General features: G+C 48.2%; 1 protein-coding gene across 2 annotated transcripts in view; it reads left to right on the forward strand.

Annotated features, from left to right (window-relative positions):
* The first annotated feature begins 320 nt into the window (after positions 1 to 320).
* LOC143781270 (5-beta-cholestane-3-alpha,7-alpha-diol 12-alpha-hydroxylase-like) overlaps positions 321 to 17,439 on the forward strand; it is a 30,269-nt gene continuing 13,150 nt past the window's right edge. The window contains exon 1 of one of the 2 annotated variants that reach the window (XM_077267771.1): positions 321 to 378. In XM_077267771.1, coding sequence (XP_077123886.1) covers positions 336 to 378 — 43 coding nt within the window. In that variant the 5' untranslated portion in view covers positions 321 to 335. Of the gene's footprint in view, positions 379 to 13,460; positions 13,494 to 17,439 lie in introns of those variants that run through there. The other variant, XM_077267772.1, reaches the window with a different exon arrangement.

Genomic DNA, 17,439 nt, shown 5'->3' on the forward strand with positions numbered 1-17,439 from the left:
GTGACACGGTCTGTCCAGGGGGGAGGGGCAGGTCACAACTCTCACCTCTCCCTTGCTCTGGGCTTGGCTCCCTCCTGTCAGCTTCTGTGGTGAGCAGCTGGTCCCTGGTGCAGCAGTCACTCGTCCTCTCTCCTGTGCCTTCTCTGCTGTGGCCCCATTCTTCTGCGTCCCTGCAGTCCCAGATGGGGAGCTCCTGTGTGCATGCTGCTGCATGGAGGATAAGGCACCTTCCCCCTCCACTATGGCTGAAGGAGCTGCTCTCTTTCCCATGCTTCCAGACACCGACATGTACCTGGTGATATTGGAGCCTGCGTGGCCCGCTGTGAGCTCCCTAGATGCCTGGGAGCGGAGCCCGACCTTGTTCTTCCACATCGGTGGGTGAGTGGAGCTGATGGTGGCTATATAATTGCTGCAGAGGCCTCAGGCACGCTGGAGCTCAGGAGAGATGTGTGCTCACAGCTCCATGCCCAAGCCACGCCCTGTTTCCTCCGTGTTTGCTGGGGTTTCCCCCATGTTTGCTAGGGTTTCCTCGGTGTTTGTATGTTCCCTCCATGTTTGCTGGGGTTTCCTCCATGTTTATATGTTCCCTCCGTGTTTGCTGGGGTTTCCTCAGTGTTTGTATGTTCCCTCCGTGTTTGCTAGGATTTCCTTCGTGTTTCCTGGGGTTTCCTCCGTGTTTGCTGGGGTTTCCTCCGTGTTTGCTAGGGTTTCCTCCATGTTTGTTGGGGTTTTCTCCGTGTTTGCTGGGGTTTCTTCCATGTTTGCTGGGGTTTTCTCCATGTTTGTATGTTCCCTCCATGATAGTAGGAAGACAGAAAAGGGAACTTCACAGTCAGCTGAAAACCCTTTCAAAACACCATCCTGAAATTACTTTAAGACTCTAATATCAACTCATGACACCAGAGTGGCAATTTCAGCTCACAAGAGCTTCCAGCCTCAGAAATAATCAATCACAGAGAACTGGAACAAAAATGCAAAACAAACTTAGGACTACAAGTCCAACTTAGCTGATAGTAGTCTAGGAGCAGGAACATGCAACAGAAAGGCTTCTGGTAACATTGTTGGCCGGCATAGAAATGACTGAGGAGCAAGGTTAAATAGAAAACTCCCACATCCTGATGGAAACAGGTGAACAGAGGAGATGAAGCACACAAGTGCAGTACCACCAGAAACCACCAGGGGAGCCCAGAAACCAAATTCACAACAGTACCCCCCCCCCTCAAGGAGGGGGCACCGAACCCTCACCAGAACCACCAGGGCGATCAGGATGAGCCCTATGAAAGGCACGGACCAAATCGGAGGCATGAACATCAGAGGCTGTCACCCAAGAGTTATCCTCCTGACCGTAGCCCTTCCACTTGACCAGATACTGAAGTCTCCGTCTGGAAACACGGGAGTCCAAGATCTTCTCGACAACGTACTCCAACTCACCCTCAACCAACACCAGAGCAGGAGGCTCAACGGAAGGCACAACCGGTACCTCATACCTGCGCAACAATGACCGATGGAAGACATTATGAATAGAAAAAGATGCAGGGAGGTCCAAACGAAAGGACACAGGGTTAAGAATCTCCAATATCTTGTACGGGCCGATGAACCGAGGCTTAAACTTAGGAGAAGAAACCTTCATAGGGACAAAACGAGAAGATAACCACACCAAGTCCCCAACACAAAGACGAGGACCAACACGACGACGGCGGTTGGCAAAATGCTGAGTCTTCTCCTGGGACAACTTCAAATTGTCCACCACATGCCCCCAAATCTGATGCAACCTCTCCACCACAGCATCCACTCCAGGACAATCCGAAGACTCCACCTGACCGGAAGAGAAACGAGGATGAAACCCCGAATTACAGAAGAAAGGAGAAACCAAGGTGGCAGAACTAGCCCGATTATTGAGGGCAAACTCCACCAAGGGCAAAAAGGCAACCCAATCATCCTGATCCGCAGACACAAAACACCTCAAATAAGTCTCCAAGGTCTGATTAGTTCGCTCGGTCTGGCCATTAGTCTGAGGGTGGAAAGCAGACGAAAAAGACAAATCAATGCCCATCCTAGCACAGAACGCTCGCCAAAATCTAGACACGAACTGGGTTCCCCTGTCAGAAACGATATTCTCCGGAATACCATGCAAGCGCACCACATTTTGAAAAAACAGAGGAACCAGCTCGGATGAGGAAGGCAATTTAGACAAGGGAACCAAATGGACCATCTTAGAGAAACGGTCACACACCACCCAGATGACAGACATCTTCTGAGAAACAGGGAGATCAGAAATAAAATCCATGGAGATGTGAGTCCAAGGCCTCTTCGGAATAGGCAAGGATAACAACAATCCACTAGCCCGAGAACAACAAGGCTTGGCCCGAGCACAAACATCACAAGACTGCACAAAACCTCGCACATCTCGCAACAGGGAAGGCCACCAGAAGGACCTAGCCACCAAATCCCTGGTACCAAAGATTCCAGGATGACCTGCTAACGCAGAAGAATGGACCTCCGAGATGACTCTACTGGTCCAATCATCAGGAACAAACAATCTACCAGGCGGGCAACGATCAGGTCTATCCGCCTGAAACTCCTGCAAGATCCGTCGCAAATCTGGGGAAACAGCAGATAATATCACTCCATCCTTAAGGATACCTGTAGGTTCAGAATTACCAGGGGAATCAGGCTCAAAACTCCTAGAAAGGGCATCCGCCTTCACATTTTTAGAACCCGGTAGGTAAGAAACCACAAAATTAAACCGAGAGAAAAATAACGACCAGCGCGCCTGTCTAGGATTCAGGCGCCTGGAGGACTCAAGATAAATCAAATTCTTGTGGTCGGTCAATACCACCACCTGATGTCTAGCCCCCTCAAGCCAATGACGCCACTCCTCAAAAGCCCACTTCATAGCCAAGAGCTCCCGATTACCAATATCATAATTTCGCTCAGCGGGCGAAAACTTACGAGAAAAGAACGCACAAGGTCTCATCACGGAGCAGTCGGAACTTTTCTGCGACAAAACCGCCCCAGCTCCGATTTCTGAAGCGTCGACCTCAACCTGAAAAGGAAGAGTAACATCAGGCTGACGCAATACAGGGGCGGAAGAAAAGCGGCGCTTAAGCTCCCGAAAGGCCTCCACAGCAGCAGGGGACCACTCAGCAACATCAGCACCCTTCTTAGTCAAATCAGTCAACGGTTTAGCGACATCAGAAAAACCAGTTATAAATCGACGATAAAAATTAGCAAAGCCCAAAAACTTCTGAAGGCTCTTAAGAGAAGAGGGTTGCGTCCAATCACAAATAGCCTGAACCTTGACAGGGTCCATCTCAATGGAAGAGGGGGAAAAAATGTACCCCAAAAACGAAATCTTTTGAACCCCAAAAACGCACTTAGAACCCTTTACACACAAGGAATTAGAGCGCAAAACCTGAAAAACCCTCCTGACCTGTTGGACATGAGAGTCCCAGTCATCCGAAAAAATCAAAATATCATCCAGATACACAATCAAAAATTTATCCAAATATTCACGGAAAATGTCATGCATAAAGGACTGAAAGACTGAAGGGGCATTTGAAAGACCAAAAGGCATTACTAAATACTCAAAATGGCCCTCAGGCGTATTAAATGCGGTTTTCCACTCATCCCCCTGCTTAATTCGCACTAAATTATACGCCCCACGAAGATCAATCTTAGAGAACCACTTGGCCCCCTTTATTCGAGCAAACAAATCAGTAAGCAGTGGCAAAGGATACTGATATTTAACCGTGATTTTATTCAAAAGCCGATAATCAATACACGGCCTCAAAGAGCCATCTTTTTTAGATACAAAGAAAAAACCGGCTCCTAAGGGAGATGACGAAGGACGAATATGTCCCTTTTCCAAGGACTCCTTAATATACTCCCGCATAGCAGCATGTTCAGGCACAGATAGATTAAATAAACGACCCTTTGGAAACTTACTGCCCAGAATCAGATCTATAGTACAATCGCACTCTCTGTGCGGAGGTAGTGAACCAATTTTAGGCTCCTCAAAAACGTCACGATAATCAGATAAAAATTCCGGAATCTCAGAGGGAATAGATGACGAAATGGAAACCAAAGGTACGTCCCCATGAGTCCCCTGACATCCCCAGCTTAACACAGACATTGCTTTCCAGTCGAGGACTGGGTTATGAGATTGCAGCCATGGCAATCCAAGCACCAACACATCATGTAGATTATACAACACAAGGAAGCGAATAATCTCCTGGTGATCCGGATTAATACGCATATTTACTTGTGTCCAGTATTGTGGTTTATTACTAGCCAATGGCGTGGAGTCAATACCCTTCAGAGGTATAGGAACTTCCAGAGGCTCTAAATCAAACCCACAGCGTTTGGCAAAGGACCAATCCATAAGACTCAAAGCGGCGCCAGAGTCGACATAGGCGTCCGCGGTAATAGACGATAAAGAGCAAATCAGGGTCACAGATAGAATAAACTTAGACTGTAAAGTGCTGATTGAAACAGACTTATCAACCTTCTTAGTACGTTTAGAGCATGCTGATATAACATGAGTTGAATCACCACAATAGAAGCATAACCCATTTTTTCGCCTAAAATTCTGTCGTTCGCTTCTGGACAGAATTCTATCACATTGCATAATCTCTGGCGCCTTCTCAGTAGACACCGCCAAATGGTGCACAGGTTTGCGCTCCCGCAAACGCCGATCAATCTGAATAGCCATTGTCATGGACTCATTCAGACCTGTAGGCACAGGGAACCCCACCATAACATCCTTAATGGCATCAGAGAGACCCTCTCTGAAATTCGCCGCCAGGGCGCACTCATTCCACTGAGTAAGCACAGACCACTTACGAAATTTTTGGCAGTATATTTCAGCCTCATCTTGCCCTTGAGACAGGGCCATTAAGGCTTTTTCAGCCTGAATCTCTAAATGAGGTTCCTCATAAAGCAACCCCAAAGCCAGGAAAAACGCATCCACATTGAGCAACGCAGGATCCCCTGGTGCCAAAGCAAATGCCCAGTCCTGAGGGTCGCCCCGGAGCAAGGAAATTACAATCCTGACCTGCTGTGCAGGATCTCCAGCGGAGCGAGATCTCAGAGACAAAAATAATTTACAATTATGTTTGAAATTCTGGAAGCGAGATCTATCCCCGGAGAAAAATTCAGGTAAAGGAATTCTAGGTTCAGATATAGGAGCATGAATAACAAAATCCTGTAAACTTTGAACCTTCACAGCGAGATTATCCAAACCTGTAGCTAAACTCTGAGGATCCATATTAATCAGGTGAAATCAGAACCATTCAAGGATTAGAAGGAGAGAGAGACGAAGGCTGCAGTAAGCAGAGATGCAAGTGAATCAACTAATGAGCAAACTCAGGAAAAAAAAAAAAAAAAATTCTCTGCAGAGTTCTTTTCTCTCCTTTCTTCTGCCAATTATTTAACCCTTGGCCGGCCAAACTGTCATGGTTCTCAATGGCAAGAGAACATAGTAAAGCATACAAAAAGGACTAGCTCTTGGAAGATGGGAACTCGAGCTGACTGTGAGCTAAACCTACCGCACAACTAACAGTGGCCGGGTAGCGTGCCTACGTTTTATCCCTAGACGCCCAGCGCCAGCCGGAGAACTGACTGACCCTAGCAGAGGAAAATACAGACCTGGCTTACCTCTAGAGAAATTTTCCCCAAAAGGCAGACAGTAGCCCCCACATATATTGTCGGTGATTTCAGAGGAAATTGACATACGAAGTATGAAGATAGGTTTAGCAAATTGAGGTCCGCATAGTAGGAAGACAGAAAAGGGAACTTCACAGTCAGCTGAAAACCCTTTCAAAACACCATCCTGAAATTACTTTAAGACTCTAATATCAACTCATGACACCAGAGTGGCAATTTCAGCTCACAAGAGCTTCCAGCCTCAGAAATAATCAATCACAGAGAACTGGAACAAAAATGCAAAACAAACTTAGGACTACAAGTCCAACTTAGCTGATAGTAGTCTAGGAGCAGGAACATGCAACAGAAAGGCTTCTGGTAACATTGTTTGCCGGCATAGAAATGACTGAGGAGCAAGGTTAAATAGAAAACTCCCACATCCTGATGGAAACAGGTGAACAGAGGAGATGAAGCACACAAGTGCAGTACCACCAGAAACCACCGGGGGAGCCCAGAAACCAAATTCACAACACTGGGGTATCCTCTGTGTTTGCTAGGGTTTCCTCGGTATTTGTATGTTCCCTCCATGTTTGCTGGGGTTTCCTCCATGTTTGTATGTTCCCTCCGTGTTTGCTGGGATTTCCTCCGTGTTTGCTGGGGTTTCTTCCGTGTTTGCTGGGTTTTCCTCCGTGCTTCTATGTTCCCTCCATGTTTGCTGTGGTTTCCTCCGTGTTTGCTGGGGTTTCCCCCATGTTTGCTAGGGTTTCCTCGGTGTTTGTATGTTCCCTCCATGTTTACTGGGGTTTCCTCCATGTTTATATGTTCCCTCCGTGTTTGCTGGTATTTCCTCAGTGTTTGTATGTTCCCTCCGTGTTTGCTAGGATTTCCTCCGTGTTTCCTGGGGTTTCCTCCGTGTTTGCTGGGGTTTCCTCCATGTTTGCTGGGGTTTCCTCCATGTTTGTTGGGGTTTCCTCCATGTTTGCTGGGGTCTCTTCCATGTTTCCTGGGGTTTCCTCCGTGTTTGTATGTTCCCTCCATGTTTGCTGGGGTTTCCTCCGTGTTTTCAGGGGTTTCCTCCGTGTTTGCTGGGGTTTCCTCGGTGTTTGTATGTTCCCTCCACATTTGCTGGGGTTTCCGCCATGTTTGTATGTTCCCTCCGTGTTTGCTGGGGTTTCCTCAGTGTTTGTATGTTTCCTCCGTGTTTGCTGGGATTTCCTCCGTGTTTGCTGGAGTTTCTTCCGTGTTTGCTGGGGTTTCCTCTGTGTTTGTATGTTCCCTCCATGTTTGGTGGGGTTTCCTCTGCGTTTTCAGGGGTTTCCTCTGTGTTTGCTGGGGTTTCCTCCGTGTTTGCTAGGGTTTCCTCTGTGTTTGTATGTTCCCTCCATGTTTGCTGGGGTTTCCTCCATGTTTGTATGTTCCCTCCGTGTTTGCTGGGGTTTCCTCAGTGTTTGTATGTTCCCTCTGTTACTAGTTACGGAACCCCTCAGCACCCAGAATATGTTGTGCAGTTATATGTATGTATAATAGGTTCCATGTGAGATGTATGTCCCTAATGCATCAGCCCACAGGCTGCGCCCCTGGGCAGAGGGGACAAAATATCTCCCTTCTGACCTCCCCCACCTTTGTAATTCCCACAGTAAATATCGTCAGGCTCCGGCCATCTGCGGCTATTGTAATGTATGTCTGGCCTGCCGCTTTTCAATTGGCCTGCCCTCTGTATCTGTGTGATATATTCTGTGTCCTGTGAGCAAAGTGTTGTCAGACTGGAAATACGTGGAGAAGCAGTGATCTTTTATATGCGCCCATGTAACCAAGGAATTCCAGCCAGCGTCCTTCATTCAGACTCCAGCCAAAGCAGAGTGGACCTCCTGAAACACGGTGTGGTACTGAAAGAGGTACTCCAGCACGGTAGACCCCGTTACACTGGTGGCAGCAGTGGGATGTGATACCCCGTCTACAGGAGGAAAGGAATGAATGGAAAACAACTACCAGAAGTTAAAGAGGACTACCTGATGAGGACTGTATGGACTATGAGCGGATCAAAGAAGTGATCTTGGCCCGGTATGCGCTGACACCAGAGGCATACCGCCAAAAGTTCTGCGGACTTATAAAACGAGTAACCGATACCCACGCTGAATGGGCCTGTAAATTACGGCGGTCACTGCTACAGTGGGTACAAGGGAGCCAAGCAACCACTAAGGAGGACGTCCTCCAGCTCTTCTTGTTATAACGATTCTTTAATGGACTAACCCCCGAGACACAGGGATGGCTTCGGGACAGGCGGCCAACGACTCTTGAGGAGGCCGCTCGTCTGGCCGATGAACATCATGATGCCAGGAGGCCTCAGTTGTCCGGATCAAAGATGGTCACTAGGGGTCCGCCCATGGACCTGGAGGGCCCCAAACCACCAAAGATTGTAGGGGGACCAGCTAGAAACCCGGCCTACCACAGTCCCCCTAGGGCGCGATGCCATACCTGCCATCAGCTGGGCCACCTGCAAAGACAATGTCCCAACTGGACTCAGCATACCCAGTGGCCAAAGGCGGGAACAGCTACCTTCAGCCGGGCCGCTGTACACTGCTACCAAGGTGAAGCTGACCCGGCATTGGTGGCTACGACTAACCAGGGGGTGGAAGTGATGGAGGAAGTGCTGCATGAAGGAGACCCCGTGCAGGCAGCCCGGGCAGATAATAGACAACAGCATCGACAGGTCGTGTGGGTTAATGGGAAACGTATGCAGGGACTAAGAGATTCCGGGGCAACTTTGACCCTTGTGAAGCCTCATCTAGTCCGGGACCAAGAGTAGACGGACCAGACAGGGGCAGTCCGTGTAGCAGGGGGAGCCATACATCGACTGCCCACTGCCAGGATTCACCTGAACTGGGGAGTCGTGGATGGCCTTGTTGAGGTCGGCTTGATGGATGATTTGCCTGCAGACATCATGCTGGGAAATGACTTGGGGCCCATGTTGTCTGCCTTCTCGGTTGCCCCTCTGGCTGAGACATATCCTGTGACCACCCGGAAACAAGCTCGAGCTGCGGAGGTGGAATCACAGTCAGAGGAGGCCCAGGTAAGACATCCCAGCCCTACACATATTCCCATAGCCAGAAACATTTCTTGGGCCACCGCAGCTGAATTTAAGAGGGAATTACTTGAGGATCCTTCATTAGAGGGATATCGTGGGAAGGCACAGGAGGGGAGAGGGGTACTGGAAGGGGAACAGTTTGTATGGAAGCCGGGACTCCTCTACCGGATCACAGAGCAGCACCACACAGGGACGAGCCCCACTATAAAACAACAGCTGGTAGTTCCCAAGAAGTATAGGCAGGAGTTACTGCGAATCTCTCATGACATACCCTTGGCCGGGCACTTCGGTGTCAGTCGCACCAGGCATCGTCTGACACAAAACTTCTTTTGGCCGGGGGTAACCTATGATGTTCGTCAGTACTGCCAGACCTGTGACAGTTGCCAGCGCATTGGCAAGAGGGGAGATCGATGCAAGGTCAAATTACGCCCCCTCCCCATTGTGGAGGAACCATTTAGCCGAGTAGCGGTCGATCTGATAGGGCCGCTAGCCAAACCCAGTCCAGTAGATTATGCCACATGGTATCCAGAGGCGGATGCGTTACCTAACATACTGGCAGAGACGGTGGCTGCTGCCCTGCTCCAGGTTTTCTCACGGGTTGGATTTCCCCGGGAGATTATCTCGGACCAGGGTACCCAGTTTACAGCAGAGGTGACCAACCAACTGTGGAAGCTGTGCGGCGTAAAGTCCATTAGAAGCGCCCCGTACCACCCGCAAACCAATGGGTTGTGTGAACGCTTTAACGGGACGTTAAAACAACTCATTGGGACTTTTACCAGGACCTACAGGGACTGGGAGAAATTCTTGCCATGCCTCCTGTTTGCCTATCGGGAGGTGCCCCAAGAATCCACGGGGTTCTCCCCGTTCGAACTGGTATACGGGAGACAGGTAAGGGGACCCCTAGACTTAGTGCTAGAACTCTGGGAAGGGGAGGGCATCATAGAAGGGGTACCTATTGTACCCTATGTGCTGGAATTCCGGGACCGCCTACAGGAGCTGACCCAGGCTGTACGTGGGAACATGCAGGTGGCCCAGCGGCACCAGCACGTATGGTACGATCGGAGGGCCAGAGAACGCACCTTGGAAATAGGACAGAAGGTCCTGATGTTAGAGCCCACTGGGCAGAACAAGTTCCAAGCTGCATGGCAGGGGCCCTACCAGGTAGTGGGGAAAATAGCCGACACCACCTATAATGTCGCCGATTGTGACGACCCCAGGGTTATCCGCATGTTTCACGTGAATATGCTGAAGCCCTACCGGGAGCGCCCTGAAGAGGTATTGGCCATCTGTGCAACTGAAGCAGAGGATTTAGCCGGACTTCCCTTGCCTGATGTCTTAGGGGCAAGGACTCAGTCTAAAACATGGGACCAGGTACACTTGGGTGAAGACCTAGGTTCCCGGGAGAGACAGCAGGCGGAGACGTTGTTGAGGCAGCGACAGAGGATGTTTTTGGGCAGACCAGGGTACACTCGCCTGGCACAATACAAGGTTGAGACCCAGGATCAGACCCCCCTGCGACAACCCCCCTTCCGCGTCCCTGAGTCTGTAAGAGAAGGGATGCGACAAGAGATACAAGAGATGTTGCGTTTAGGGGTCATTGAAGAGTCAGATAGTCCCTGGGCATCCCCCGTAGTGTTAGTGCCCAAGAAGGATGGGACTACACGGTTTTGTGTAGACTATCGTAAGCTCAATGAGAAAACGGTGACGGATGCGTATCCCATGCCGCGTGTGGATGAGTTGTTAGACCGGCTGGCGGGGGCAAAGTATTTGACCACCATCTATCTATGCAAAGGCTACTGGCAGATTCCCCTTAGTCCTGACGCTATTCCCAAGTCAACATTTGTCACCCCGTTCGGTTTATTCCAGTTTCGAGTTATGCCATTCGGGATGAAGAATGCCCCGGCGACCTTCCAGAGGTTGGCTGACCGGCTTCTGGATGGTCTCCAGGACTATGCTTGTGCCTACCTGGACGACATCGCCATCTACAGCACGACATGGGAAGAGCATCTAAATCACCTAGAGACAGTATTGGACAGGATCCACAAGGCTGGAATCACCCTGAACCCAAACAAGTGTCACGTGGGCAAAGCAGAGGTTCAGTATTTAGGGCATTGGGTGGGAAGTGGGAAACAGCGACCAGAACCAGCCAAGATTGAGGCCATAGCCAAATCGCCCACCCCACGCACTAAAACCCAGGTCATGGCGTTTCTAGGGACAGCGGGGTATTACAGGAAATTCGTTCCCAATTACAGCAGCGTAGCCAAGCCCCTCACTGATCTGACCTGTAAGAACCAACCCTGCCAGGTAACCTGGACCCCAGAGCGTGAGGAAGCCTTCCGCCAGCTAAAGGACGCCCTCACCAATACCCCTGTATTGGCCGCACCCGATCCAACTAAACGTTTCCTTGTTCACACAGAAGCTTCTATGTTTGGATTGGGTGCAGTACTGAGCCAAGTCTGGCCGGACAGCGAAGAACACCCGGTAGCTTACCTGAGTCGGGAACTACTGCCCCGTGAAGTAAGCTATGCGGCCATTGAGAAGGAATGCCTGGCGGTAGTATGGGCACTCAAAAAGTTGCAACCATATTTGTTGCAAACGACAGTTTTTCCTCCTAACGGACCATAATCCCCTAGTCTGGCTTAATCGGGTCTCCGGAGACAACGCCAGATTACTGCGGTGGAGTTTAGCCCTACAACCTCTGGACTTCACCATCCACTACAGACCCGGCAAACAAAACGGTAACGCCGATGGACTAAGTCGACAAACGGAACTTGTACCAACCCCATAAACTTCGGTCATCCCCAAACCGATCCGTTAAGGATCAGACTGTGTATGCCGATCGCGTCACTGAAAAGGGGAGCCATGTTACGTGTTACGGAACCCCTCAGCACCCAGAATATGTCGTGCAGTTATATGTATGTATAATAGGTTCCATGTGAGGTGTATGTCCCTAATGCATCAGCCCACAGGCTGCGCCCCTGGGCAGAGGGGACAAGATATCCCCCTTCTGACCTCCCCCATCTTTGTAATTCCCACAGTAAATAGCCACCTGCGGCTATTGTAATGTATGTCTGGCCTGCCGCTTTTCAATTGGCCTGCCCTCTGTATCTGTGTAATATATTCTGTGTCCTGTGAGTAAAGTGTTGTCAGACTCGAAATACGTGGAGAAGCAGTGATATTTTATATGCGAGAGAAAAAATCCAGCTCACCATAGTTGTAGTCCCTGGAGGCTCGGAGCACGGAAACACTGTGTCAAGGCGTGAGGAATGCAGGAAATAGAAAAAAATCCAGCTCGACGAGGTGGTGAAAAAGCAAAGTCTTGGTACTTTATTCACTTCATATCAAAAAATAGAGGATAAAACAACAGCACAATATAATTAAAAACACTATCTACGCGTTTCTGGTGACATAGCACCCTTAGTTCATGACTAAGGGTGCTATGTCACCAGAAACGCGTAGATAGTGTTTTTAATTATATTGTGCTGTTGTTTTATCCTCTATTTTTTGATATGAAGTGAATAAAGTACCAAGACTTTGCTTTTTCACCACCTCGTCGAGCTGGATTTTTTTCTATTTCCTATATTTTATATGCCCCCATGTAACCAAGGAATTCCAGTCAGCGTCCTTCATTCAGACTCCAGCCAAAGCAGAGTGGACCTCCTGAAACACGGGGTGGTACTGAAAGAGGTACTCCAGCACGGTAGACCCCGTTACACCCTCCGTGTTTGCTGGGATTTCCTCCGTGTTTGCTGGGGTTTCCTCCATGTTTGCTGGGGTTTCTTCCTTGTTTATATGTTCCCTCTGTGTTTGCTGGGGTTTCCTCCATGTTTGCTGGGGTTTCCTCCGTGTTTGCTGGGGTTTCTTCCATGTTTGCTGGGGTTTCCTCCGTGTTTGCATGTTCCCTCCATGTTTGCTGGGGTTTCCTCCTTGTTTGCTGGGGTTTCCTCCTTGTTTGTATGCTCACTTCGTGTTTGCTGGGGTTCCATCCGTGTTTTCAGGGGTTTCCTCCGTGTTTGCTAGGGTTTCCTCCGTGCTTGCTAGGGTTTCTTCCGTGTTTGCTGGGGTTTCCTCTGTGTTTGTATTTTCCCTCCATGTTTGCTGGGGTTTCCTCCATGTTTTTTGTTCCCTCTGTGTTTGCTGGGGTTTCCTCAGTGCTTGTATGTTCCCTCCGTCTTTGCTGGGATTTCCTCCGTGTTTGCTGGGGTGTCTTCTGTGTTTGCTGGGGTTTCCTCCGTGTTTGTGTGCTCCCTCCGTGTTTGCTGGGGTGTCTTCTGTGTTTGCTGGGGTTTCCTCCGTGTTTGTGTGCTCCCTCCGTGTTTGCTGGGGTTTCCTCCATGTTTGCTGGGGTTTCTTCCGTGTTTGCTGGGGTTTCCTCCATGTTTGCTGAGGTTTCTTCCGTGTTTGCTGGGGTTTCCTACATGTTTGCTGGGGTTTCTTCCGTGTTTGCTGGGGTTTCCTCCGGGTCCTCCACTTTCCTCCCACACTCCAGAGACTGATAGGCAATTTACATTGTCAGTCCCAGTGAGAAAAGCAATGATAATGTCTGTAAAGCTGTGGAATCAATGGCGCTGTATAAGTGAGTAAATAAATACACAGACTGTATCTAATCTCACATACTATGTATCTAAACAATGCTGTCATGTGACGTGGCAGTGCAGGGGTTAATCCCACAGAGATGATACAAGGAGGAGGGACTGGGCTGAAATACAGGAGCTGCAGCACCAGAGGCTCAGAGCAAAGGGGAGCAAGCCAGAGAGCAGAGGTGAGCGGAGACAGTGAGCAATGCCCCAGACTGAGCCTGACACACTGTAACAGCAGGGCATTATTCGTCCCTGGTATTTGCACATTCTGGAGGCACTATGAGTGCACTGTATGGCAGTATTATTAGGGCAATATAGGACAGTATACAGGACGGTATATTCAGGCATTAGTCACCCCTGGTATTTGTACATTCTGGTGGCACTATGAGTGCACTGTATGGCGGTATTATTAGGGCACTATAGGACAGTATACAGGACGGTATATTCAGGCATTAGTCACCCCTGGTATTTGTACATTCTGGTGAGACTATGAGTGCACTGTATTGCAGTATTATTAGGGCACTATAGGACAGTGTACAGGACGGTATATTCAGGCATTAGTCACCCCTGGTATTTGTACATTCTGGTGGCACTATGAGTGCACTGTATGACGGTATTATTAGGGCACTATAGGACAGTGTACAGGACAGTATATTCAGGCATTAGTCACCCCTGGTATTTGCACATTCTGGTGGCACTATGAGTGCACTGTATTGCAGTATTATTAGGGCACTATAGGACAGTATACAGGACGGTATATTCAGGCATCAGTCACCCCTGGTATTTACACATTCTGGTGGCACTATGAGTGCACTGTATTGCAGTATTATTAGGGCACTATAGGACAGTATACAGGACGGTATATTCAGGCATCAGTCACCCCTGGTATTTGCACATTCTGGTGGCACTATGAGTGCACTGTATGGCAGTATTATTAGGGCACTATAGGACAGTGTACAGGACAGTATATTCAGGCATTAGTCACCCCTGGTATTTGTACATTCTGGTGGTACTATGAGTGCACTGTATGGCAGTATTATTAGGGCAATATAGGACAGTATACAGGACGGTATATTCAGGCATTAGTCACCCCTGGTATTTGTACATTCTGTTGGCACTATGAGCGCACTGTATGGCGTATTATTAGGGCACTATAGGACAGTATACAGGACGGTATATTCAGGCATTATTCGTCCCTGGTATTTGCACATTCTGGAGGCACTATGAGTGCACTGTATAGCAGTATTATTAGGGCAATATAGGACAGTATACAGGACGGTATATTCAGGCATTAGTCACCCCTGGTATTTGCACATTCTGGAGGCACTATGAGTGCACTGTATGGCAGTATTATTAGGGCAATATAGGACAGTATACAGGACAGTATATTCAGGCATTATTTGTCCCTGGTGTTTGCACATTCTGGACGGCACTATGAGTGCACTGTATAGCAGTATTATTAGGGCAATATAGGACAGTATACAGGACGGTATATTCAGGCATTAGTCACCCCTGGTATTTGTACATTCTGGTGGCACTATGAGTGCACTGTATGGCAGTATTATTAGGGCACTATAGGACAGTATACAGGACGGTATATTCAGGCATTAGTCACCTCTGGTATTTGTACATTCTGGTGGCACTATGAGTGCACTCTATGGCGGTATTATTAGGGCACTATAGGACAGTATACATGACGGTATATTCAGGCATCAGTCACCCCTGGTATTTGCACATTCTGGTGGCACTATGAGTGCACTGTATGGCGGTATTATTAGGGCACTATAGGACAGTATACAGGACGGTATATTCAGGCATTAGTCACCCCTGGTATTTGCACATTCTGGTGGCACTATGAGTGCACTGTATGGCGTATTATTAGGGCACTATAGGACAGTGTACAGGACGGTATATTCAGGCATTAGTCACCCCTGGTATTTGCACATTCTGGTGGCACTATGAGTGCACTGTATGGCGTATTATTAGGGCACTATAGGACAGTGTACAGGACGGTATATTCAGGCATTAGTCACCCCTGGTATTTGCACATTCTGGAGGCACTATGAGTGCACTGTATGGCGTATTATTAGGGCACTATAGGACAGTATACAGGACGGTATATTCAGGCATTATTCGTCCCTGGTATTTGTACATTCTGGTGGCACTATGAGTGCACTGTATTGCAGTATTATTAGGGCACTATAGGACAGTATACAGGACGGTATATTCAGGCATTATTCGTCCCTGGTATTTGTACATTCTGGTGAGACTATGAGTGCACTGTATTGCAGTATTATTAGGGCACTATAGGACAGTATACAGGACGGTATATTCAGGCATTATTCGTCCCTGGTATTTGTACATTCTGGTGTCACTATGAGCGCACTGTATGGCGTATTATTAGGGCACTATAGGACAGTGTACAGGACGGTATATTCAGGCATTAGTCACCCCTGGTATTTGTATATTCTGGTGGCACTATGAGTGCACTGTATGACGGTATTATTAGGGCACTATAGGACAGTATACAGGACGGTATATTCAGGCATCAGTCACCCCTGGTATTTGTATATTCTGGTGGCACTATGAGTGCACTGTATGATGGTATTATTAGGGCACTATAGGACAGTATACAGGACGGTATATTCAGGCATTAGTCACCCCTGGTATTTGTACATTCTGGTGGCACTATGAGTGCACTGTATTGCAGTATTATTAGGGCACTATAGGACAGTATACAGGACGGTATATTCAGGCATTAATCGTCCCTGGTATTTGTACATTCTGGTGGCACTATGAGTGCACTGTATTGCAGTATTATTAGGGCACTATAGGACAGTGTACAGGACGGTATATTCAGGCATTAGTCACCTCTGGTATTTGTACATTCTGGTGAGACTATGAGTGCACTGTATTGCAGTATTATTAGGGCACTATAGGACAGTGTACAGGACGGTATATTCAGGCATTAGTCACCTCTGGTATTTGTACATTCTGGTGGCACTATGAGTGCACTGTATTGCAGTATTATTAGGGCACTATAGGACAGTGTACAGGACGGTATATTCAGGCATTAGTCACCCCTGGTATTTGTATATTCTGGTGGCACTATGAGTGCACTGTATGACGGTATTATTAGGGCACTATAGGACAGTATACAGGACGGTATATTCAGGCATCAGTCACCCCTGGTATTTGTATATTCTGGTGGCACTATGAGTGCACTGTATGGCGGTATTATTAGGGCACTATAGGACAGTATACAGGACGGTATATTCAGGCATTAGTCACCTCTGGTATTTGCACATTCTGGTGAGACTATGAGTGCACTGTATTGCAGTATTATTAGGGCACTATAGGACAGTATACAGGACGGTATATTCAGGCATTAGTCACCCCTGGTATTTGCACATTCTGGTGGCACTATGTGTGCACTGTATGGCGGTATTATTAGGGCACTATAGGACAGTGTACAGGACGGTATATTCAGGCATTAGTCACCCCTGGTATTTGTACATTCTGGTGGTACTATGAGTGCACTGTATGACGGTATTATTAGGGCACTGTAGGACAGTATACAGGACGGTATATTCAGGCATTAGTCACCCCTGGTATTTGTACATTCTGGTGGCACTATGAGTGCACTGTATGGCAGTATTATTAGGGCACTATAGGACAGTGTACAGGACAGTATATTCAGGCATTAGTCACCCCTGGTATTTGCACATTCTGGTGGCACTATGAGTGCACTGTATGGCAGTATTATTAGGTCACTATAGGACAGTGTACAGGACGGTATATTCAGGCATTAGTCACCCCTGGTATTTGCACATTCTGGTGGCACTATGAGTGCACTGTATGACGGTATTATTAGGGCACTATAGGACAGTATACAGGACGGTATATTCAGGCATTAGTCACCTCTGGTATTTGCACATTCTGGTGAGACTATGAGTGCAGTGTATGGCAGTATTATTAGGGCACTATAGGACAGTGTACAGGACGGTATATTCAGGCATTAGTCACCCCTGGTATTTGTACATTCTGGTGTCACTATGAGCGCACGAGATGGCAGTATTATTAGGGCACTATAGGACAGTGTACAGGACGGTATATTCAGGCATTAGT

Source organism: Ranitomeya variabilis, chromosome 6 (assembly GCF_051348905.1).
Source record: "Ranitomeya variabilis isolate aRanVar5 chromosome 6, aRanVar5.hap1, whole genome shotgun sequence".
NCBI classification, from domain to species: domain Eukaryota; kingdom Metazoa; phylum Chordata; class Amphibia; order Anura; family Dendrobatidae; genus Ranitomeya; species Ranitomeya variabilis.